This window comes from Sorex fumeus, unplaced genomic scaffold (assembly GCF_029834395.1).
Source record: "Sorex fumeus unplaced genomic scaffold, SorFum_2.1 ptg000043l, whole genome shotgun sequence".
In the NCBI taxonomy this organism is placed as follows: Eukaryota; Metazoa; Chordata; class Mammalia; order Eulipotyphla; family Soricidae; genus Sorex; species Sorex fumeus.
Genome location: NW_026606100.1, coordinates 43,688,308 through 43,712,604, shown reverse-complemented (window position 1 = coordinate 43,712,604; position 24,297 = coordinate 43,688,308). Strand labels below are relative to the sequence as shown.

At 53.7% G+C, this 24,297-nt stretch overlaps 1 protein-coding gene across 3 annotated transcripts in view; it reads left to right on the top strand.

Annotated features, from left to right (window-relative positions):
* The window catches only part of ABLIM1 (actin binding LIM protein 1), a 318,451-nt gene that overhangs the window by 139,222 nt on the left and 154,932 nt on the right, over nt 1-24,297 (top strand). Inside the window, exon 1 of one of the 3 annotated variants that reach the window (XM_056120593.1) lies at nt 6,741-6,797. The exons of the other annotated variants lie outside the window; for them this stretch is intronic. Coding sequence (XP_055976568.1) covers nt 6,782-6,797 — 16 coding nt within the window. The 5' untranslated portion in view covers nt 6,741-6,781. Of the gene's footprint in view, nt 1-6,740; nt 6,798-24,297 lie in introns of those variants that run through there. 3 annotated transcript variants of the gene reach the window in all.

Here is a 24,297-nt window from a genome sequence, read left to right as displayed (position 1 = left end):
ATGTAACCTGAAATTGAGCTAAAAAATATTCATGAAACTCCCTTTATTACTAAAAGGTCCTTTGAAGGCCGGGGATGTGACTTGGTGATAAAGCACATGTCTTGCAGCCTGAGTTCAAGAACCAGCACCACACATAGAAAAAGTAAAAAGACCCCCTGATCTTCTCAGAGTTGGGGGGGAGGGAGGGGATTTCACCTACCTCCCATCTCTGTACTTTGAAGCCCTGAAGCCCTGACAGCTATGCCCACATCCCATAGTCACCGCCGCCATGTAAGCCCATCCATCGGCCCAACTTTACAGACTCATGATTAAATCTCAGAAGAGATCAAGCGAGCTGCGAAAATTCATGGGTACACCGGTCATGTGACTGAAAACTCTAGGGCACCCTTGAGGCCGGGGAAGGGCAGACACTCCACCTTGCAGAAGACCCAGCAGCCACTCTCACGTCCCACAACTGCCACCATGTAAACTTAAATATCCCGGGGTTTCTGTAGCACGTGACACCTCCAAATTCTATGATACTGACATGCCAGTCAGAGCATACCCAATTAGATGGGGTTGGATGAAGAAGTAATGTAGAAGCTTACGAAGCTCAGTAAAGAAAAGCAGTAAGGCAGAAGGCTCAACCAGCAACAACAGCTTAGCAAACCCCCAGACAAGGACTCAATGACCTTGACCTTGGTAAGATAAAACAATTTTCTCAGATTTTCTTTAATGAAGGATTTTTAATCATTCCACGAGCCATTTAGTTATAACAAGCACTAAAAAATAAATTACTTTGTGCCTTTTGCTAAGGGAGCAGGCTTGATGGGCAGGGAGGGAAGTGATGGGGGGCGTTGGCGAAGTTGGTTGGGGAATTGGGGACCGTGGTGGGGGCTTTGGTGTTGGAACATTGGGTGCTTGTGACAAATGTACTGTGAACAATTGTGTAAACCACTGTCTTTAAATGAAGCAGGGGGAAAAAAATCCCCTGAATAGAGGTTGTGATACACTTATAGAAAATAGCTTTTTTCATTCTCACTCCTAGTTTATATCTGCCGTGGGTTACTTATAGGAAGTTTCAACGATACATTATTATTTTTGTCACCTTCTTTCATTGGGGAGGGAAGGGCCCAGCAGTGCTGAGGGACTTTGTGGCTCCAGGGATTAAACCTGGTGCTCCCACATTCAAAGCATGTCCTTTAGTTCTTTGGGTTTTTACCCTGACTGTCACAGTCATGGTCACGGTCCTCCCGTTGTTCATCGATTTGCTCGAGCGGGCCCAGTAACATCTCCATCATGAGACTTGTTGTTACTGTGTTTGGCATTTTGAATATGTCACGGGTAGCTTGCCAGGCTTTGCTGTGCGGGCGAGATACTTTCAGTAGATTGCCGGGCTCTCTGAGAGGGGCAGAGGAATTGAACCTGGCTCGGTCGGGCCAGCTGCGTGCAAGGCAAATGCCCTACCACTGTGCTATTGCTCCAGCCCACCCTGAGTGTATGTCCATCATTTTCATAAACTGAAAGATTGCCCCTTGGTCCAAACTCAGAAATGACTTCTAAGCGGACTGTGGGGGGATGGTGGGGGAGTGGAGGGGCTTTGGGGTACATATGAGAAACGGTTCTACTTTACATGCAAACTTGGCTGGGCACCGATTCTCTGAGAGTCTGTGGAATAGACCCTAGAACTCCTCAGTGTATCTGTGAATTTGGTTCCAGGGGACTCTGACATTTAAGAAGTTGTCTCTGACTAGGGAACTTCTGAGCCCTTTTCAACAAGGCTACCTTGGAGGGGGCGTGAGGGGAGGCTGATGGCTACATGCACACCTAGAGAACAGGTTCTGCCATGGCATGTGGCCTCAGGCTGGGTTTGTGGATCTCTTGTTCTCTCACCTCCTAGCAGACAGGCCTCCCTGGTCCTCGGTCACTCACAGAACCAGCTAAGACTTGAGCCCCACCACCCCAGGGACCCTGAATCCACAGACTGAACAAAGTCGGGTCCAGGGAGCTGCACTGGAAACGGGCCCCTCCATGCAGTATTACTGCTGGAGGCCTACCCTCAGCTTTGGGGAATCAAGGAAACCTTAAAACAATCCTTGCTTTCATGACCCTCAGAGCCTTTTTGTGCTCATAAATCCATTTACTGTGGAAGGCACTTGTGTCCCAGCATTTAAATAAGCGAATAAACAGGTCTAAACAGGGGACTGGCGCACGCCAACACCCCCAGTTTTGAGAGAGGCAACTTGGTGAAAAAACAATCCATGGAAGGCTTTGGAAGCAGCACAAGTCTTTGGAATCTCATTTGGGAAAAGGTAGATCGGGAGCTGAGAGATTCTCTCAGAGGACATGGCACTTGACCTGCATGTGGCTGACCCCGTTTCTTTCTCTGGTACGACATATGATGCCCCCCACCCCAACCCCAGGACCGCTGGGTGTGGTCCACCACCTCACCCCACATCCCTACAACAACAGGAAAAAGAAGTTCAGGTGGGAAACTTTGACTATCTCACTTTTTTCTTTTCCTTTTTTTTTGTTGTTGTTTATTTGTTTTGTTTTGTTTGTGGACCACCCCCAGCAATGTTTAGGGCTTACTCCTGCTCTTGCATTCAGGGCTCACTTCTGGCAGAGCTTGGGGACCGTATGAGGTGCCAGGGGTCAAATCTGGGTTGGCCACAAGCAAGGCAAGTGTCCTCCCTACACTCACACATGTTGTACTATCTCTCCAGCTCTTTGATCACCCACCTTACGGCAGTATTCTGAGCCCTCCCCACCATGCACCACCCCCAGGTAGCTTGGACCTTGACCTGTTTGTTGCCTAGGGGCAAGTGAACTGCTTCCTGCCCCTCACACCTCCCAGACTCAGAATGATCTTTCCCGCCTCCTTCTTTGCACTTGTGCAATAGTAGGTAGTTCTTGCTTCTTCCTCTCTCCTCCCGCAGGAGGAAGCTTCTGTCTCCCATTCAGGCTCAGTCCTACCTGCACCCCTGCACCCTACTTCTGCCTCAGCACCTGCCTACCCTCATTGAGCATGTTAGTGTGCCTGCATCTGCATCCCCAGAGGACAAGTCATTCCAGAGCTGGGGTTTCTCACTCCCTGTTTTCACACCGTGCCTCACTAGCAGACATACGGTAGCTGCTCCAGACCCGGCTGCAGGGAGATGCAAAGATAGGAGTGTGGGAAGGCAAGAAAGAGGCCCGGGATGGAGCTCCGTGCTAGGGCCCACGGCTTGAATGATAAAGGTTTAGGTCTGATGCCCAGCACTGTCCACGCTACCCTGTCCGTCACCACCGAAGAAAAATAAGGAACCCATTCTTGAGTTTGCTTTCAGCTGAATTCCACTAAGAAGGATTTATTTTATTTTATTTTAATTGTTTTTTGGATCACTCCCGGTGATACTCAGAGGATACACCTGACTCTGCACTCAGGAATTACCCGTGGCGTTGCTCAGGGGACCATATGGGATGCTGGGAATCGAACCAGGGTCGGCCGCATGCAAGGCAAACGCCCTACCTGCTGTACTATTGCTTAAGTGGTTTATTTATTTATTTATTTATTTTTTTGTCCATAAGTCCCAAAGTGTTGGAGGAGGTGCGGTGATTCCCGGAAACCCATGTCACCAGGCTGGGGGGAGGGGTTGAGATCACTGTAACAGCTGCAGAGCCAATGAGTCTGCTGGAGTGCTCCTTCCCAGCTCTGCAGTTTTCTGTAACGTTCCCCTCTAAATTGTTGGGGCTTCTGCTGGAAGGATGCACACTGGAATTCCTGCCAGGATGGCTGTGTGCTCCCAAAACTTTCTCTCCCACCAAATGGTTTCTGTCCTTATTCATTTGCAGGCATTGAATAAGGCTTGCTATGCTAGCTTTTTTTCTTTTTCTTTTTTCTTTTTTAAGTAAATAAAGCTGCACTCAGTCTGTTTGGGTAAATAATACAAGTGAAACCATGGGCTGGTGCGTGTGTCATGGAAAGTCTTATCTCACTGGAGTGAAAAGAGACGGACATGAAGTCTTTGGCATTCATCTCTAGAAATAAGAATGAAAAGTCCTGTTGTTTTTGTGAGCAGTACTCTTTTTTTTTTTAGCATTTTTTTTTTGCCTGCCTTTAGCTCTTTATTAGAAAATACCTAGGATTTGCTTCTGCTCCCAAGCTCTTAACTATTTGACCCTGAGGCAAGGAGACAAAAATAATTTGGTTTTACTCGGCCACATTCCAAAAATAGCTTCAGTAATGCCCTCTTTGGTTATCTTAAAAGCGTAGAGGGGAAGCTTTTATCCCAAAGTAGCTGTGTCCAATTGTTGGGGGGGTACTGGGGACACATGACTGTTATTTAGCGACTCAGCACGGGTGACTCATTCACTCTGACTGTGGTACAGGAAAATTCTTTCCATGGAAAACAGGAGGTGGGGAAATCTCTCCGAACCGCTGCGTAGTATTTTCCTCTCCGAGCGGGTGTCTGCAAGGCCCAGGCAGCAGTTTCTGCGTTGGGAGAGAGCCACGCTAGAGCAGAATCTGCCCCCAAGCTCGGGGGCGGGTGGAGGCAGGGCTGGAAATGGGCACCCCACCCGGTTATTCCTCTCCAGCCTCAGGATCAAAGAACATGGTCCTCCCCAGCGAAAGACAAAGTCAAGGCCTTTCGTTTTAGTCTCCGGAAGGCTTAGATTCCAGAAGGGTCATGCTTAGGAATGAACGGTTGGGTCCGGTCTACACATCGAATGTTTTCTTAGTTGTATTTCCATGAAGAATGGAGAGAGAGCGAGGTGGGGGAGTGGCGGGTTCTCTTAGTTTGAACTGAATAATGTGAAAAGCTTGGTGAAGTGCTGATCTATTCTTGCAGCGTTGCAGTAACATGAATTCATCTGCTAGACCTACTAGCCCCAGATGGGGCGAGTGCTCTCTGTAAGCATCACCTTCAGCCTCCGGGGTGCTGAGGAGAGTAGACAGGCCTTCCCAGCCTTAATGCCCTGCTCCTGAGACCGCCCCCCCGCCCCCCCTTCACCCCACCCCCCACCCCCCATCCGGCTCCTGTTGGCAGTTAGGGAAGCCCATCACAGCCTCTGGAATGCATAGACTCCTGCTGGCTGCTGACTTAGGAAAAACCTGGTTAGGGGGGTGGGGGGTTGCAGGGAGCAGTGTGGGCGACGTGTGTCACGGAAGAGGCTAAGAGAGGAAGAGAGGGAGGCAGGGGCTGGAGGGGACTCAGCCCTGACTGCAGCCGCAGGCAGCCCGGCTATTAATAGGAAGGCCTGAGTCACAGCTGTAGGAGTGTCACAGCTGCTGGGCACCCGCTACTGTTCCCCTGAGAAAACCAGCCTGGCCCCACCAGACGCCCCGAGTCCCGGCGCCTTCCTCTCCATCCCGCTGGTGCACTTGGTCCCAACAGGTTGCAGCGTTTGCTGCAAACCCGGCAGGCTGGCTGGGCGCTGTGCACAGAGTGCCAGCCTCCCGGGCTGGGTGGCATCTGTCTTCTAGGTGCTGACCATGCTTCTACCATACGGCGGCTGGGTGGGACATGTCTTGGGGACCCCGTGGTCTGCATTTGGGAGATAGGTGCTGAATTGGCCCATGGGGTCAGGATGGGCTTTGTGAACCAGTCTGCCTTCTGCTCCCAGGAGCCAGACCTGGAGGCTTGGGTTAGAGGTCAAAGATCAGAGGTCAGATTCCTCCTCTGGAGTTGATGCATTAGGGTCAGGCTCGGGTCAGGCTCAGAGTGGCCTAGTGACTTCTGCTCCCTAAGCTGTGTCTCACGTACACAGATCTCTTGTTTAGAAAACTGTGGAGGGGCTGGAGTGACAGCACAGCGAATAGGGCGTTTGCCTTGCACGGGGCCGAACCGGTTCAATTCCCAGCATCCCATATGGGCCTCTGAGCACCGCCAGGAGTAATTCCTGAGTACAGAGCCAGGAGTAACCCCTGAGCATCGCCAGGTGTGACTCCCCCCCCCCCCCCCACACACACACACACACCCTGGGGAAAAAAAAAAACCCTGTAGGAAACAGGGAGAAAGTGGAAGGCAGTTCTACCTGACTGGATAAATTGGATTTTATTTTGATCCTGAATTTGGGCTGGGCTAATGCATTTGGCTCCTGAAAGTTCCCACTTTCCCTGGCAGGGTGAATCCGTTCCCTTGTCTGTCGTTGATCCGGTCCCTCTTCCCCCAGGCAGCATCAGCCTAATCCATGACTGACTTCTCGTTAGCGGAGTCTCCAGAAGCACTTGGCATTTCTCGGCCCGTTTTTTTTTTTTTTCCTCCTAAGACTGACGTTATTTAATTAGCCTGAAAGCAGCTGTAATAAGAATCGAGAGCCGCGGTCTAATAGGAAAGTAATAAGCGAGCGGTTGACTCCTTTACTTCCAGAAGTCCCCAGCTCATCCTGCCCCTCGCCGCCGCCCGCCCGCCCGCCCGCCCTTTTCCTGCCAGTGACCATCAGACCGCGGGAGGGGTCCCCTCAGCCCACCTCACCCCACCCCGGCCGGGACCCAGCCTCCGGGGGTCCGGGCGCAAGGAATGCGCGGTGGCGGTGGCGGTGCCCGGAGATTAGGAGCGCGGAATTCTGCATTTGTCGGGGCGGCGGCGGCAGCTGGAGCGCGCGCGGCGGGGCGCAGGGGCAGAGTCCCCCGGAGCGCGCTGGGCGCGGCGGCGGCGGCGGCGGCGGGGCGGGCACCGGCGGGCGTGCGGGCTCGCAGCTGGGGGCGGGCTTTTAGAAAAGCAGCCCGCGGCTGGACGAGTGGGTGCTGCCCCTGCCCCGCCGTGGAACCCCGGGGACTCAGCGCAGCCGAGCGCGCCGGACGGACGAGCGGGTTGCCATGGTGAAGGAGAAAGGTAATTGATGGATCGATCGCGGGCCAGCGCGCGGGCGCACGAGTTGGATGGGGCGGCCCGGCCCGGCCTCCAGCCGCGGGGACGCTCCCTGGCCGGCCGGCCGGCTGGCCCGGGGTTTGCATGCAGTGCCCAGGCTTGCCCGGGAAGCTGCCCGCGGCTCTTGGGGCGGTGCTGGCTTTTCGAGCGTGTGTTGCGGACACGTCCGCCCGCCCGGTGTCCCCCGCCTCCCTGCCTGCTCTTCTTCTCTGACTGACCCCCACCCGGCCCCCGAGTGGATGTGCAGTGCCAGGTGTGAGGAAGGGACCCCGGTGTCCCATACGGTGTCCCTTTTGGGCTGGCCCAAAGGGACAGTGGACCGTTGGAAAGGTGATTTGGCAAACGGGTCGTGGCTTTCAGGAGTCTCGCTAGCCAGCCAGCCTTCCAAATGCCTTCCTAACGCTTGGGGTACTGGAGAGATAACAGTCAGTCGGGCACCCCGGGCACCCCGTGTAGTTCCCGCGCCACCTCCAGGAGTGACCCCTGAGCACGGAGCCAGGAGGAAGCCCTGAGCGCTGCATGGTCCCCCTACCCCCACCACCCCCAACCATAGAAAAAGATGTGGCACCGGTAAGAAGTGGCAAATTCAGTCATAAGGAATGCTGGTGTGTGTGTGTGTGTGTGTGTGTGTGTGTGTGTGTGTGTGTGTGTTGTGATTGGCACAGGTATGCATTATGCATGCCTTGGGCGTGGTCCTGGAATGGAAGTTAAATCCTTGAGAATAGAATTACCCTTTAGATGACTAGTTTATGTGGGGAGTGCAAAAAAGCACTAGAATAATTCCAGGAAAGAATATATATATATGTATATATATACACACATATATATAATATAGTTTATGTTAAGGCTTGAGATGCTACTGGATAGAGTGGTGGATAAAAGCCTCTTTCCCCTGCCCCATCAGCCTGTATTCCCCATTTGTTCCAGAAGTAAAATCATTCCTGGTTCATGTTTGCGTTCCTAGATAGGAATCAGATAAATTGGAGCAGGCAGGGGTGTCCATTGGATTATTCTAGGATCATTTTTCTATAACCTGATGTTTTCCTCCTGAGACTAAATCCTGGCGATCTTGACCATATGATTCTAGAATGTGAGAAACCACCCTTGAGTTTTGCTCTTGGGGAGATTTGGGCTTCATCCTCCACCTTTCCTTCTTGGGGGACATGTGTTTCTGCATGGAAACTCTCTCTCGGGGGCTGTCGGACCGGCACCCTTTCATGGCTACTGAGAGCTGCTTTCTCGTAGCGCACCATGGAGAGTGTGTGTGCTGGAGGGGACCATGCTGAACTCACATTGATCCTGATGGCTGGATGCCCCCAGCTTTGTCATGTGCCGGGTGGATGGAGACACAATCCGGAGGGTTCATAGCAATCCTGTCGGAGACCTCGGGACAGAGGCCAGCCTACGACGTCAGCTCAGCCCATCCTGAAGAGTCACTGGCTTTAGGTGTGATCTCTCACTGAGCAAGGGATGATGAGTGGAGGGATTTGCCAAGGGAGGCACACCTAGGCGTGTTCTCTCTCTCTCTCTCTCTCTCTCTCTCTCTCTCTCTCTCTCTCTCTTCCCCCCCCCCCCGCTTCCTGGAGGGCTCCCTGGAACAATGACAGATGCTGACCTTGAGTAGAGGTCATTTCTGTTGTCCCTCTCAGCCTCCCTGAGTCACTACTGCCCTGAGCACTATTGCTAATGGATTTGAGTGGCTTAGCCCCGTAGGAGTCATTTGTGAGTGGTGGGAAAGAGGCTTCCAAAGGCCACTTGTCACTTCTCTGGCCCTGGCCTTGGTGGCTGGGTGGTCAGTAGGGGCCCAGCCGTGGCTCTCTCTAAGCCCTTGCACACTTCCCACGGTGCTGCCTGCCTGCGCATTGGCTCAGCTAGCCAGGAGCCACTTTCCTGCTGGGACACTTTGCTCAGGCCATCGAGAGGTCACATTCTAGTGTTATCTTCACCCTTAGCCACTGATTAGAGGCTGTTTCTTTTTTGAGGTCTGCCCTGCCCTCTGATTGCACCCGCCGCAGCCAACAGCAGAGGAAGGCAGAGGGTGTTTTGTTTTTGTTTTGTTTTGTTTTCTTTATTTGAGAGTTGGGCCAGCACACTAGAGCTCCCCTGGAAATAAAGGAAAAAAAAATTTTTTTTTTCTAAAGAGAGAAGGATACAGGGGAGCACATCACGTAGGTAGGTATTCATCCTGGAGAGGACACCCAGGTTCAGAAAGGGTGAGTGACTGGCTCAAGGTCACACAGCAGAAGAGTGGCTGGGCTTGTTAGTGAGGGTCCCTCCCGTGCCCCGTGTGCTGGTAGTCACAGACTCCTCAAGAGACTGTCGTGTGTCTCCAGCTGCAAATGCTAGTGGCCTTCCCAGCAGAGATTCTCCAGCAATTGAGATGGGTTGGCCTTGCCTGGGGGGCTGGCACCGGAACTGTGGGCCAGCTTGGTCCTTGGTGGATAAAGGGGGGTGGGGTGCCCATCCTGAGAGCAAGGAGACATTGGGGATGGACATGCTGAAATTCCCTGCTGTTCTTGCCCCTCCGATAGCCCTTAGGTGTGTGACAGCCCTTTCTCTCTGGGTTCCTGGCCGACTCTGGCTCGGGACTGACGCAGCAGGAAAGGAAGCCAACGGGATTCGGGATTCGCGGCTCCGAGGGGCTGCCCCCACACTCTTTGACCCTCCTTATCTTCTGTGCTCGGAACCAGGCGCCTGCCCGCTTCCAGCTGCAGACACTTATTGATCCGGGCGTTTCTGATGAAACGGGGTTCTTTCTCTGACGTGCTCAAGGGCGTCTCACCCTTGCCTGGCCCCAGGAGCAGGGAGCAAGAGAGATCTTTGCGGGTTTCTTTCTCAGCTGCCACCTTTCTGAAAATACTCTGTCCACATCCACTCCGGAAACTCGCTTCATTCCTGTTAAGATCTCTTCTTGTCCAGCTTCTTCGAATTTTTTTTTAAATGCATACAGAAGCGTGTATGTGCTGCTTTTTTTTTTTTTTGACTGGGAAAGCCAGACTAAGCCAATAGAGGAGATGAGGGTTATGCAAACGCTCATCTCATTTTAAGAGAGGAATGCTGGGGAAGCCGGTGAGAGCGGGGAATCTGGCAGAGGGAGACCTCTGCAGGTTACCGGGCTTGTCCGTTCTGGACGCATCACTTTCTGTTTTGTTTCCTGAAAGCTTTTTGGCCCCGTGCAGTGGACCAGCATGTTCTGTGGGGATGAGTGTGATCCAGCAAAACTCAGCCCAGTCCTTGCTCATTGGAGAGGTCTTCATCTCTACCTGATGCTCAGGTGCATGGAACTCTCTCTCTCACACACACACACACACACACACACACACACACACGCACGCTCACGCTCACACGCACACACATATTCACGCTCAACATACACACGCGCACACTCACACACATGCACACACACATTCACACTCACACACGTGCACACACTCACACTCACACACACACACACTCACACAGAAGTCTTGTTTGTGGTAGCTCACGAGAACAGTGGGGTCTTACTGCCCCAAGTCATCCTCTTAAGCCCCTGCTGCCCTCAGATCCTTCCCCTGATCAAAAATCTGAGTGTCTGGGGTCGGAGCGATAGCATAGCAGGTAGGGCGTTTGCCTTGCACACAGCCGACCTGGGTTCGATCCCCGACATCCCATATGATCTCCCAAGCACCACCAGGAGTAATTCCTGAGTTCAGAGCCAGGAGTAACGCCTGAGCATCGCTGGGTGTGACCCAAAAAGCAAAACAACAACAAAAAAATCTGAGTGTCAAGGACTAGTGCAAAGTTGCCTCCTCATCCTTAGGGCTCTCCCTCCCCAGGTCCTTAAAATGCTTGCCTCTCTCTCCACCCCATCCCCCCACCCCCGAAGCTCACATTGTTTTACTCTCTTTTCTTTTTAAAGATTTTATTATTGAACCATTGTGAGATAGACCCTTACAAAGCTGTTCATGATTAGGTTTCAATCATACAGTGTTCCAGTACCCAGCCCTCCACCAGTACACATTTCCTAGCACCAGTGTCCCCAGTTTCCCTGCCATCACACCCCCCGCCTGCCTCAATGGCATGTACTCTTCTTCTTTCTCTCTCCTTCTCCCTCTCCCTCTCCCTTTCTCTTTCCCTCTCTCTCTCCTTTTGGGCATTATGGTTTGCAATACAGATACTGAAAGGTTATCGTGCATGTCCCTTTACCTGCTTTTAACACTCAGTTCTTGTCCAGCATGATCAAGTCCAGCTATTATCGTCCTCCTGGTCCCTTCTCTATCTTACCCACCCTCCATCCCCCTCCACACTTGTGGGTGACGTCTACAGCCATAGCACCCTTCAGGGTACCCAATCTCTCTTCTTTCTAGTGGTGCTTTTTTTTTTTATTATTATTAGTGAAACACCTGGAGCGATAGCACAGTGGTAGGGCTGAAACACCTGGGCTGGAGCGATAGCACAGCGGTAGGGCGTTTGCCTTGCACACAGCCAACATGGCCGACCCGAGTTCGAGTCCTCCGCCCCTCTCGGAGAGCCCGGCAAGCTACCGAGAGTATCTCGCCCGCATGGCAGAGCCTGGCAAGCTACCCGTGATGTATTCAATATGCCAAACACAGTAACAACAAAAGTCTCCAATGGAGACGTTACTGGGCCCGCTCGAGCAATCGATGAACAACGGGAGGACAGTGACAGGACAGTGACAGTGAAACACCACGAGGTACAATTGTAGACTTACAAATTTTTGTGCTTGGGTTTCAGTTATACAATGATCGAGTACCCATCCCACTACCAGTACCCATTCTCCACCACCACTGATCCCAGTATCCCTCCCACCCCCCATCCTCCCCCACCATCCCACCCTGCCTCTGTGGAAAGGCATTCCTTTTTGTTCTCTCTCTCCTTTTAGGTGCTGTGGTTTATAAAAGAGGCATTGAGTGGCAATCATGATAGCAACAATCTAGTGTTGCTTTTAGATCTGCCTGCTCTGAACTTGACAGATCTGTGAGTAGGTCCTGTGGCAGTCCTGAGCTGAGAGCGTTAGAGACCCCGCGTCTCCATGGCCCTGGGCGGCACTGCTTCCCCCGCAGATGCCGAGGCCATAGGCTCTGCCTTTCCCCTCCGCTCTGCAGGAGTCTCCAACAGTTGCCACCACTGTCCCACCCCACCCCCAGACTTTTTCCCACCTGTGGCATCACAGTGGGTGTGACCCGTTCCTCGCCGGCCTTAGCCAGACCCTTCTTTCTCCCAGCTGGGTAAGAAAATAGTCTCGTCTGCAGCCTTTGCCCAGTAGGCAAGCCCAGGTCTGACTTCCCTCTAAAGCTCTACCAGAGCCGGCCCTTGTGCACGTTCCTCGTGCGCCCAGACCAGCCCCTGGGAAAGGGAACAGCAGCTAGCTCACCTGCGCCACTTCCGCCAGAGTCCTCGTGCCTCAATGTTGGCAGTCGCAGAGGCTGGCTTGTAAAGGAAGCTGTGCCACACGCAGTGGCCTTGGGGACATCTACCCCACTCCGCCCCTGACGCCACTCACCAGGGCTGATTGCTTCATGTCACCGCCACTGCCACCGGTGATCGTAGTCCTGGGGGAAGCCTGGGGACAGTGGCTCTCTGTCTAAAGTGTGTCGCTGCTCTTGTAGGTTGGCTTTTGTCACAGGCACGTGGCTGCGGGGAAGGCTTTGTGCCTCACCCTTTCCCCTCTCCACTCTCCACATTTCCGGGTTCTTCAACTTGTCCTTAACTTGAAGAGTCCCAAGCCCTTCAAGGGAACAGAGTGACCAGGATGTTTGCTAAGTGTTGTCTAACGGGAAGCTCCCATTAGAAGGGGTGCCTCGGCCACCCCTCCCCACCCCCATCCATATATGGTTCGAGTTTGGTGACCGATGCACACAGCTCCTGCCTCTTTGTTTTGCTCTGGGGCCATACCCAGCAGTGCTCAGGGATCACTCCCAGCAGGGCTCAGGGATGGAACCCAGGTTGGCAGCCTACAAGGACTTCCTGGTGGTACTGTTTCTCTGACCCTGGAGTTTGTTTCTTCGGGTGGCAGAACACAGGCCACTAGAGAGATGAAAGCGTTTGTGAGCCACTCTTGCTGCTCCTGCACCAAGAGGTGCTCCCCGCAGGGAATCCCCTCCTGCATCTTCACCCCATAGCCTGCTCTGGGGACCAAGGTCAGGGCGAGGAGCTCGCTGCACCCTTCACGCCCCGACCATCTGTCCTGCCCTCTGCCACCTACTCGCGGAAAATATTTCCCCAAAGCAGAAAAGACTTCCTGTCCAAAATTCTAGGGCAGGCCAGCTGAATGTGGAAACAAATCTCAAAGAAGGGCCCGGTGACTTCAGTGTACTCCTCAGAGCCGGGTCTAAAGTGGGCATGAACCCAGGACACAGACTTAGGGCAGAGGAGTGGGCGGAGACAGGGCCAGCCCTACTGTGGACCTCACCTAGGGCCTCGGACCTGTCCAGGTGATGACGAGGGAGAAACAACTTACCTGCATCTTGGAAACCTTCCATCAGAGCCCTGCACCCGAGTGGAGCCCGGTTTCTGCAGAAGCATCCTAAGGAAGGTGCATCTTCCCAAGATCATCCTGGCATCTGATGGGCTCTGACATGGGGACCCTTTTGTCTATGTCCTCATAGCCCTGAGGTGCAGGAGTAAGGTCCCATCCCGTTTGCCTTATCTGGTGCTGCAGTGAACCCAGGGACTCTGGGAAGGCCCAGGGATGGGACTTTTGTAGGATTCCATCCCCTGCTGGGGCTGAGTCCGATCTGGGTGCCCACAGCCGAAACCAGCTCTGCTTCCAACTTCCCGGTGCGAATCTGCTGGTGACTCACACCAGGGGTTTGGCGGTGGATCCCAGCTGGCAGGAGCAGCTGTGGAAGAGCAAAGTCGCGTGGGCACCCCAGTGTCTGCCGACACGCAGGCCCTTATTTCTCCGAAACATCCTAGTTGTGTTCACAGGACCGTGATTTGTATGGGGATGGTTTCGTGCAATCTGGGAGTGAGTTTCTGAGGATTTCCACCCCTCCCAGCTTGCTTTTGTTTGGGGACCATACCCCTTGCTGCTGAGTAAGTATCCAGCACATGCAAAGTAAGTGCTCTGTCCCTTTGAGCCATCTTTTCAGCCTCCCCGTCCCCAAATCTTCCTTTTTTTTTTTTTTTTTTTTGCAATACCAGAGATCTAGCCCAGGTCCCGCACACGCGAGGCCTGTGCTCTGCCACACACACCTAGTCACAGGGATGAGTTCCTGTGTCCTACTGGCTTGGAGGAACACTGGACTTGAGTGGGTAGATGCTGCATTTCTTAATATCCTCCGGGAAATCACCAAGCCGGTGGTTCTGAGAAGTCAGCCTGCAGCCGAAATTCCCCAGAGAGCTTGTTAACATTGAGAATTTGGTGCACTGCCCACTGAGTTTCTGAGTGGACGGGGGGGGGGGGGGGAGGGGGGGAATCGAGGGTGAGCTGGGGAGGTCGTATTCCTGAGAGTCCCAGGGATGTTGCTGCCCTGGTGTGGGCACATGCTGGCACAGGCAAATGGCGGTGATTCCTATAGGTACCCTGCAGACGGCCAGTGTGTGTGTGTGTGTGTGTGTGTGAGAGAGAGAGAGACAGAGAGAGAGAGAGAGACAGAGAGACAGAGAGAGAGACAGAGAGACAGAGATACAGAGACAGAGAGAGACAGAGAGAGAGAGAGCACTCTTCCCTGAGCCCTCCTGTGTGAGACCCCCGTGGCCACAAAAACAGCTTAAAGGGTGGGGTGAGCTAATTCACGAAGGTTCCTGGAGCTCTTTGAAATGCTCTGGTTAAGGAGTTGCATGAGCTGTTGACTCCCCAAGGCTACACAGTCCCCCCTTTTGCTGCTTGGTGCTCCCCAGCAGTGCTCAGAGGGGCCTAGCACATTCTGTGTGATGCTCAGCCAACCAGGCAAGATGGTTGAGTAAGCTCAAAAAAAGGAAATGAATGATGAGTAGGGATGGGGGAGAGGGTGATACTGACTTAGATGCTGATTCAGGACCTAACAAAAGGTGAGCCATCTAGGCGTTGGGACCAATAAAGTGCAGGTCTTTTCTGGTAAGGAGCACTGACACATCTAGGGAAGAAGCCGCGAAGCCAGCCTCAGACTCATCACACCAAGCCGAGAGCAGGAGCTCCCGTGCCACCGGGGGTGGCGGACCAGGACAGTGAGAGGGGGTGGTCCTGAAGCTGACTGGCCAGCTGCCAGCCTCTTCCCCAGAGCCTGTGCCAGCAGTAGCTGGGCCCGGGGCCGCTGGTCTGGTTAGCCACATCATACAGAGAATGAAGGAAGGAAGGAAGGAAGGAAGGAAGGAAGGAAGGAAGGAAGGAAGGAAGGAAGGAAGAGAAAAAGAAAAGAAACCCAGGCAAGGGGTCAGAGTGCAAAGGCTGGAGCCTGGCTAGAGCAGGTCCCATCCCCAGTGCCACGTGGCCCTCCAAGCACTGCTGGGTATGGCCCTAGCGGCCCCCAGCAAGTCTGGACCTGAGCAGCTTCATGTCTCCTGGCTGCTGGAGCATCAAGCCATCTGAGTCCTGCTAGAAGTGGCCCCTGACCACTGACAGGTGCCCCCAGCAGGGCCATGAAGACGCACTTGCGTTTCACTCCCAGAACTGAGTATCACACCGATATTTCCCCCCTCCCCTATTTGGCATCTCAGACATTAATGAAAACAGACACGTCCAGGAGAAGACAGTGCACGCCCTATTGACAGGATTCACTTAAGTGAGGCGTGTGAGCAGAAATGGCTCAGGCCCCAACAACAAGGGGCTCTCCGGAGCGGGGAGGTGGCAGGGGGTGGGCAGGCAGCAGAGAGGGTCCTTTTGGTCGTGAGATCCATTCGAGCTCTGGTGGCTGGTGCAGTGAAACGTACACCTCCAGAGATGCTGAACTGTACCCCTCAGATGTTGCAGTATTATGAACCAGTGGTAAATCAAGTAACAACTGATTTAAAGAGACTGAAAATGTTTTATGTGACACAGGACACCTGTAAAGACTTGGGGCGTGGCCACTGTCTGCAGTAGGTGTCCAGTAGGTGGGTGTTAATTGAAGCTGAGTGTAGAGTCTCTTTATTTAAGTTGCAGCGTAAATGCAAAGCCCGGAGCCTGAGGGAATGGCCCAAGATCCCTGGCAGGGAAAGTAGGACTAAGGTGTAAGTGGTGAGAAAAACTGAATTTATAATTTCTAATGGAGTTGAAAGTGCCATCAAGTGTTCCTTTCGGTTAAAACTAAGTTGGTGCTTGAACTCAGGATGTGCATTGCTGTGTTTATATCTACCTGTCCCTCGTTTTCCCTGGGGGGTGGATTGTCACTCACTTGACCCGGTGTCGTGGTAGGACTATCCCCTGAGCCTTTAGGATTTTAGAGGGTAGCCTGAAAAGCAGGTGATGTTTAAGGAGTGGAATTCAGCTTCAGGTCCCAGCTCCCCTGTTCGAAACGTGTGTGACCTTGGGCAAGTCACGCAACCACCAGAAAATAAGGATATTGACCACAGTGCCTTTGTTGGACGCTTGAGAGAATTTCATCAGTTAAACGCATGTAAAGCATTTAAGATGGTGCCTGGCAATTAGAGGGTCCCAGTGATTTCTTGGCCTTGCTGCCCTTTTGCTGTTTGGCTCTCGGCTGGGGAAAATCAGGGGCCCTGTGTTCACTGGCACAGACGTTAGTGACCACGTCAGTTTCAGGGCCCCAGTAGGTAGATTGAGCTGGGATAGGCTAGTCGATATCGCTGGAGTGATAGCACAGCAGGTAGGGTGTTTGCCTTGCACGCAACTGACCCGGGTTCGATTCCTCCTTCCCTCTCGGAGAGCCTGGCAAGCTACCGAGAGTATCCCGCCTGCACGGCAGAGCCTGGAAAGCTCCTCGAGGCGTATTCAATCTGCCAAACACAATAACAACAAGTCTCACAATGGAGATGTTACTGGTGCCCACTTAAACAAAGGAAGGACAGTGCCACAGTGCTGCAGGCTAGTCGAGGGGCCAGAGCAGGCCCAGCCTTGTCCACTGGGTCCTGTCTTCCCGGTTTACCTCCAGCAGAGCGAGACTGCAAACCCGGGGTGTTACCTGCTTCTCCAGGATCATGAGGCCTGTGGCCAGTCATCCCAAATGCCCTATATGAGAGAACTTCCCCCTGCAGGGTACTCCCTCCAGTTCATCTTTCAGGAATGGAAGGAGGTGACTGATGATGATGGTGATGTGGAAGAGGGGGTGTACCATGGGAGAACAATTGTTTGAAAGGGTTCAGGGCCAGAAGCCAGCTCTGCCCCACATCCTTCCTGGAGGAAGCTGACCACCCAACTGGCCCCCCAGCGTTTGCCTGCTGGGCAGCTGGGATAGGTCCTTGGAGGTGGGGCTCTCAGTCAGAGAGGACCCTGGCCTGCATGGCGGGGCCGGCGAACTTCCTAGAGTGTCAGAGGGAAAAGGGACGCAAGCCACAGGGGCCCACAGGGGCGGGCTGAGACAGGGGCTGTGGGCGGGGACCCCACTGGGGTGAGCCACCTCTAACTTTGGCTCTGTTTGCTGTGGCCTGGCGTGAACCCTGGCCCCATCCACTCCACTCCTCAGTCTGGAAACAAGTCCCTTCCCTCCCCCGGCCCCGTGTCCGCTTCCAAACAATGGGGGAAGCCCGACTTTGACACCTGGGAGGACAAACAACTCCACATCCACGGGGCCCGACACGGCTCCTGGCAGAGGCCCAGGCCGCTGTGGCAGGGACGGTGAGTCAGCGCTGGGGCCTTCAGCATGATGCCCAGCGAAACTCAATGGCCTCGCCTGCTCTGCTGTCGTATCTCACTGAGAACAGCTCGCCCACCCCTCTGCTCCCCCCTTGAACCCCAGGAATGCTCACTGCCATCCCCCACCCAGAGTCACCTAGCATCCGGCGTCACCCACGGAGAGAACAGTGGGATTTGTCTGAGTGGCTTACGGACGGCTCATCCGCCCACCCAGACGCTTACAGGGAGGTGCTCGCTGGGCTGAGCGCCAGCTTCCCACGGGGGAGACCTGGACTCGGTCCCCCGAGCACCACCAGGGGCAAACCCCAAGCTCCGAGCCAGGAGTCGCCCCCATCACTGCCAGATGAGGCCCAGAAACAAAATAACAAAATCAGATCAAATTTACCCCCTTCACATGTACAGTCAGTGGATTCCGTACTGAGCCGTAGGATCCTGACCGCAAGCTAAGTTTGAGACATATTCCCCACCCCACCTCTGCAGGGAACCCCCAGATCCAGACCCTGAGAGGAAGCTCAGTGAGCTAAGCACGCACAGGAGGCCTGGGTTCGACCCCCAACACCACGTGATCCCCCCAAGTATAGCTGCGAGCAATCCCCAAGCACAGAGCAAGTGCATCACTGGGTATGACCCCCCCAAAAATGTAAGAAGCCCCAAGCCCAGTAGTAGTCGCTGGCCCTGGCTGCCCTGGTGGTCCCAGGGAACCATTAGTCCATTCTCCATCTCCAGGGACTTTAAGGAGGAGGTCTGAGGAGTCTTGGTGTGTCACAGCGTCTCCAGATTCACAGAGCGAGCGGAGAGTGAGCAACAGGCATGATAGGAATCACCGGGGCCACACACACCCGCACCCTTACTCACCAGCAGACCCGCCCTGCCAAGCGGGGTGTTTGTTTTCTACCAGCCTGTCCCCACCCTGAACCACAAGCCTCATTCTGGTTTTATCTCTTCTCTTCTCTTCTCTTGGAAAAGAGCCCATTAAAACACACACACACACACACACACACACACACACACACACACACACACACGGAAGAGGTGAATGAGATACCATCAGATCCCATGGGAGTTTCCAGAACCTGACTTGTCTAGAAGAATGATCACACCGGACTAATGTCAGCCGGATTTGCCTGGAAGTTAGGAAGAAGAGCTAGGCCCCAAAGTCTTGGGCATGGGGGGGGAGGGGCGGGGATGTGGCCCAAGTAGAGAACTTGCCTGGCCATGTGTGAGGCCTTGGATGTGATCCCCAGACCACACATAATTATGACCACAAGTCATAATTATGTCCCGGACCACAATGATGCTAGTAGGTAACTGAGCTCTCACCAAGGTGTTGGGAAGGATGGAGGTACTGGGGCCACACATGGGGGCTGGGCAGTGCTGGGGGAGCGAGCTGGGGCTTCATACAGCCACAGTCACTATTGATAGAGACCACTCTGCTAACGAAGCCCTCCAGGAGTGCTCTGTGCCCCGCCCACCTCAGTCTCTCCTCTCAACCACCCCCTCAGTTCTCAGCTTCCGGCCCTGTGCACACACACACACACTCACACATACACACATACATACTCACATAAACACATACACAAATGCACACTCACACACATATACACTCACACATACTCACACACATATACACACTCACACACACATACACACACTCACACATACGCACACATGCATATACACTTACACGTACTCACGCACACTCACACACATACACACTCAAATACATACACACATACACACAAACACACACATACACACTCAAGCACACACACATACATACACACTCACACATACACTCACTCACATACACACACTCACTCACATACACATACTCACACACTCACACTCACACATACTCACACACACACACACACACATACCACATGCCCTGGGCTCTCCACACTGCAACGTGTCCTCAGAGCGAACCCTCCCCCGGGGCCCCTGTCAGAATGTGGGGTCAAGGGGGCCACTGGCCTGGCAGCTGCTGGCACTGGCCACCCTGACCCCACTCTGCGGGGGAACAAACCCCGCACACCCCATTGCAGCTTCTTTCATAGGTGGAACGAGGATCATCGAAGTGGATAGGGTGGAGGGGAGGGCCCATATTGGGGTGCCTTCTGCGGGCCGCCCCGTCCTTCAGCCCCAGGGTAGCCTTGCCCTGCCGCTTGCCTCAGATCCTGGTTTCTAACCAGTCAGCAATTCCCAGTGTGCCCTGGGCGGTGAGTGGGAGCCGCCCTAGCAGATAGGGTACCAGACTCAGGCGTCCCCTTTGCTCAGGACATTGGGGTGACCATCTCGGTGGGGTTCCACCTTGCCAAGCTGGGTTGCAGACAAAAGGCAGACTGCACCCGAGGTGACCCAGCTGACCTCAAGCTGACCTGAGCCCGGGTCCTGGGTTCTGACTGACTGACCCTCTGTCATTTTTTTGGGGGGGTCACACCCGGCGATGCCCAGGGGTCACTCCTGGCTCATGCACTCAGGAATTACTCCTGGCGGTGCTCAGGGGACCAGATGGGATGCTGGGAGTCAAACCCTGGTCAGCCTCATGCAAGACAAACACCCTACCTGCTGTGCTATTGCTCCAGCCCCTAACCCTCTGTCTTGACGGCTGGCCCAGACCTCCCAGTCTCAGGTCCAGCACACACAGGCCCTGCAGCGGTCCCCAAAGATGTGCCCCGCCAGCAGGATCAGACAGAAGCCACAGCGCGCCGGAGGGGCTGGAGCCACAGCTAAATGGATTTGCTGCTGCAGGGACAATTTGAGATCCCTGGGTGACCTTCACAGGGCAGCTCCAATTTCAGAGGAGATTTTTTTGTGGGACTTGAGGAATTTGCTCTTCCGAGTTAGCACAGGGCTGGCACTCAGCTGACATGGGCGTCCCTCGGGGAGATGACCTCATGTCTTCTACCCGCCCCCACCTCTGGGCCTGGCCTCAAGCTTGTCATCTCTGCAGAGTCTGGGGAGGGGAAATGCAGAGAGGGTCCCTTCTGGCCACTGTGGGGGACAGAGAGAGAGGGCTCTGGCTTTGGGGCATGAAGGCTAAGTCTGGCATAGGTTGCCAAGTCCACCCCAGCTGACCAGGGACACACTGCTCCCGTGGGAGGAGGAGACACGGGACTGAGTCTCGTTTCCTCTCTTGGACAAGCCTCCATAGATGGAAGTCGGGGGGTGGGGGGCTCACTGGGGATACGCACCTCATGGTTTCTGTGGGTGAAATCGTCCCCCTGAATGATTGTCATCCCAGCAACCGCCTGGTGTTGGGGGAATCAGATGAATCGGGCAGGAGTTGGGGCTTGTTTCTATAACCAGGAGCCCAGCTGACAACTTGGTGCTGACAGCAGCCCTGTTTCGGGGGAGAGCGAAGCCCTGGTGCACAGTTGCAGCATAGGGCAGGGAAGTGGCAGCGCGTCTTACAAGTGGGGGTCCGCAAGTGGCAGGAACACGCGGCCAGAGCTGTCCCCTTGGTGTCTGCAGCACCACTGCCCTGTGATTGGTGCCCATTCATGGTCCTGGCTCCCCGGCCGTCACGGTGTGGGAAAATGAGGTCGGGGGAAGCCAATTAAAGAGGAGGCTCGTTCTGGACGACTAATGACAGGGTGACAGTGGGTAGCTCCAAGGAACTACCACTTGCCACAGTTGGCCTCAAACGGACTTTGAGGTAAACTGCAAATTAAGTGCTCCACGCGATTCATTTCAATGAGTTTCTTGTGTCCTCAGTAACAGTACGCACAGAAGGGAAGGAGTGGGGAGGGGGTGGAGACATTTGAATCTGGAGGCGTGGAGACAAAGGCCTCTGGGATTGTATTTACAGTTGGGTGGGCACTCCTGGGCAAGACGTGCAAAAATATCCCAGGCAAGGAAGCAGCGCCTCGCTAGGGTGGGCTGTCTCTGGGCACGGGGTCCTGGGCCCCACCCTCCTGACCGGGTCTGCCTTGCTCTGCCCCTGTTCCCTTCCCATAAATGGCTGCAGCCCGGAAGGCGCATGTTCTTAATATTCGAAATGTTATTTCCCATCTGTGTACTTCCTAGTAGGTGTTGCCTTTGGCATGATCAGATTGCCGGGGCACTCACATCTTCCGAGGCGTGTAGCAGGATCTTGGCACTGACCCCTATTTCCTCCTCCTCTCCAGATAAGACTCTCCTGGGGACACTGACCCCCCCCCCCTCCCCCCCCCCCCGCCCAGGGCTTTGGGTGTGTTACTCCCAGCCATGTGACTCGGATAAGGCATTTCACTCTTTTCTTTTCTTTTTTTTTTTCTTTTTGGGTCACACCCAGCGATGCACAGGGGTTACTCCTAGCTCTGCACTCAGGAGTTACTCCTGGCAGTGCTCAGGGGACCATATGGGATGCTGGGAATCGAACCTGGGCCGACCGTGTGCAAGGCAAATGCCCTACCCGCTGTGCTATCTCTCCAGCCCTGGCATTTCACTCTTAACAGTGGGATCCCTGCGCGGCCGTGCAGGAATAATAAAATAGCACCCCCATCAGACATTGGTGGGTATTATCTGTGAGTATGGCCATCAATTGATGATTCCCCCATGCTTGGAGCCTAATGGGATCAAGACATAGTCCCTGTGACAATAGTATCAGGGTTCACGAACTTCTTTCTGTCTTTTTTCTTTTTTTGTTTTGTTGGGTCACACCTGGCGATGCACAGGGGCTATTCCTGCTCATGCACTCAGGAACTACTCCTGGTGGTGCTCGGGGGACCATATGGGATGCTGGGAATCAAACCCGGGTCGGCCGTGTGTGAGGCAAACGCCCTACTCGCTGTGCTATAGCTCCAACCCTAGTGGACTTCTTTCTCGAGGTACCAGAATTTTAGGACTCTGTGCTGTACTAGGAAAGGTCCCAGTAGTGGTTTGAGTTGACAGCCGCTTTATCCATGATCCAAAGATGAAACTGAGAAGTCTGCTGACGTCCACTGTCACTGTCCTCCCGTTGTTCATCCATTTGCTCGAGCGGGCTCAGTAACGCCTCCATTGTGACACTTGTTACTGTGTTTAGCATATCGAATACATCACGGGGAGCTTGCCAGGCTTTGCCATGCAGGCAAGATACTCTTGGTAGCTTGCCAGGCTCTCCGAGAGGGGCGGAGGAATCGAACCTGGGTCAGCCAGGTAGGCCACATGCAAGGCAAATGCCCTACCCGCTGTGCTATCACTCCAACCCTGCTGAAGTCCACGTGGGCTATTTGATATTTGCCATCAGACATAGCCCAGAATGGCAGAGGGATGATCATTGAGTTTTCAGCATGTGGCGCCGGGAGGGATGCCTTATGGAACAAAAGCAAGATAAACACAAAACATGAGGAAAGGACATGCCAGGTGCCAGGCCAGGCATTTGTTCCAAGGACTCAGAGGAGAGGAAATAGGTGATTAATGTTCAATCCCAAGGAAGCCTGTAGGGAAGATCCAGCCCCTGGGCTGGGCCAGGGCATCAGGTCTGACTAGGATTGAGGTGGGCGTGGGAAAGAGAAACACTTACAGGTGACCAGAGAGTGTGCGTGAGGGTATTTGGGGAGGGGACGTGCGGCCAATGGCAGGCAGAGTCTTTACATAAGTACACTGGAGGGTATTTGAGTGCAGCGTTTGGGATTGGCTCAAGTTCCGAACCACTTAGCACAGTGACAGGTACATGGCAAAGGTCCCATCTGAAGGAGCTGAGTAGCTGGTGTGGGTCCTAGGTTGGAGCTCTCAGAATCCACACGCTTATCCTCGATGGGTCGGGGCAGAGAAATGCCTTGGAAACCCTTTATGTGTGTGCTTCGGTACACTTGGACATTTAATTTTTGTGTTTTCCTCTTTTTCCCCCAACCCCCTCCCCTCCCTTTGTTGTTGTGGCTGTTGCTGTAATGACAAGGGGCCCCAGCACTTGATCATGGTCCTTGGATGCTTGTTTGGGAGGCCTGTGCATTTGGTTGGGGTGCTTGTGTGCTTGGTCCTGGTGCTGTACTAAGCATACTTAGTTTGGTGTTTGCACACTTGGTCTTGGTGCTTGCACACTTGGTCTTGGTGCTTGTGTACTTGGTCCTGGTGCTTTCCGAGGGGAATGAGGGTCCTGTCCTTGGTTGTGTCGCAGAGCACCCTAAGTAGCAGCGCTGCCGGCCTCGACCTCCCTTCCTCATACCTATAGGCATGTCCTCCACCGCTGGGCTTACCACTGGGCTGATACACTTATTTTTTTTGGCTTTTTTTTGGGGGGGGGCGTCACACCCGGTGATGCTCAGGGGTTATTCCTGGCTCCGCATTCAGGAATTACTCCTGGCAATGCTCTGGGAACAGTATCAAATGCCAGGGATTGAACCCAGGTCAGCTGTGTGCAAGGCACACACCCTGCCACTGTACTATTGCTCCAGTCCCAGCCGATACACTTTTTAAAGAGGGATTTTTAAATTTATATGAAACTCCTGAGAATAGTACAATCCTTTCATATGCACTTAACAGTTTCCCATAATAGGAACATTTTACATGAATAGACTAGTTACAGTCAATGGATGAATGTTGATACATATTAAATATATACATATATATACACATATATAGAGAGAGAGTGTGTGAACATGGTTCCTTAGTTTAGTTCTTTTAAGGGGGCCACTCTTGGCAGTGCTCAGGGCCCAAGCCCATTCTCAGGGGTGCTCGGGGATTCCCACAGCTATAGCTGGCAGTGTTGAGTGGGCAGGCCATGCCAGGCAGCAAATTCAGGACCTCACTTATGCATTGTAAGACGAAGAGTGAGCCTCCCAGAGA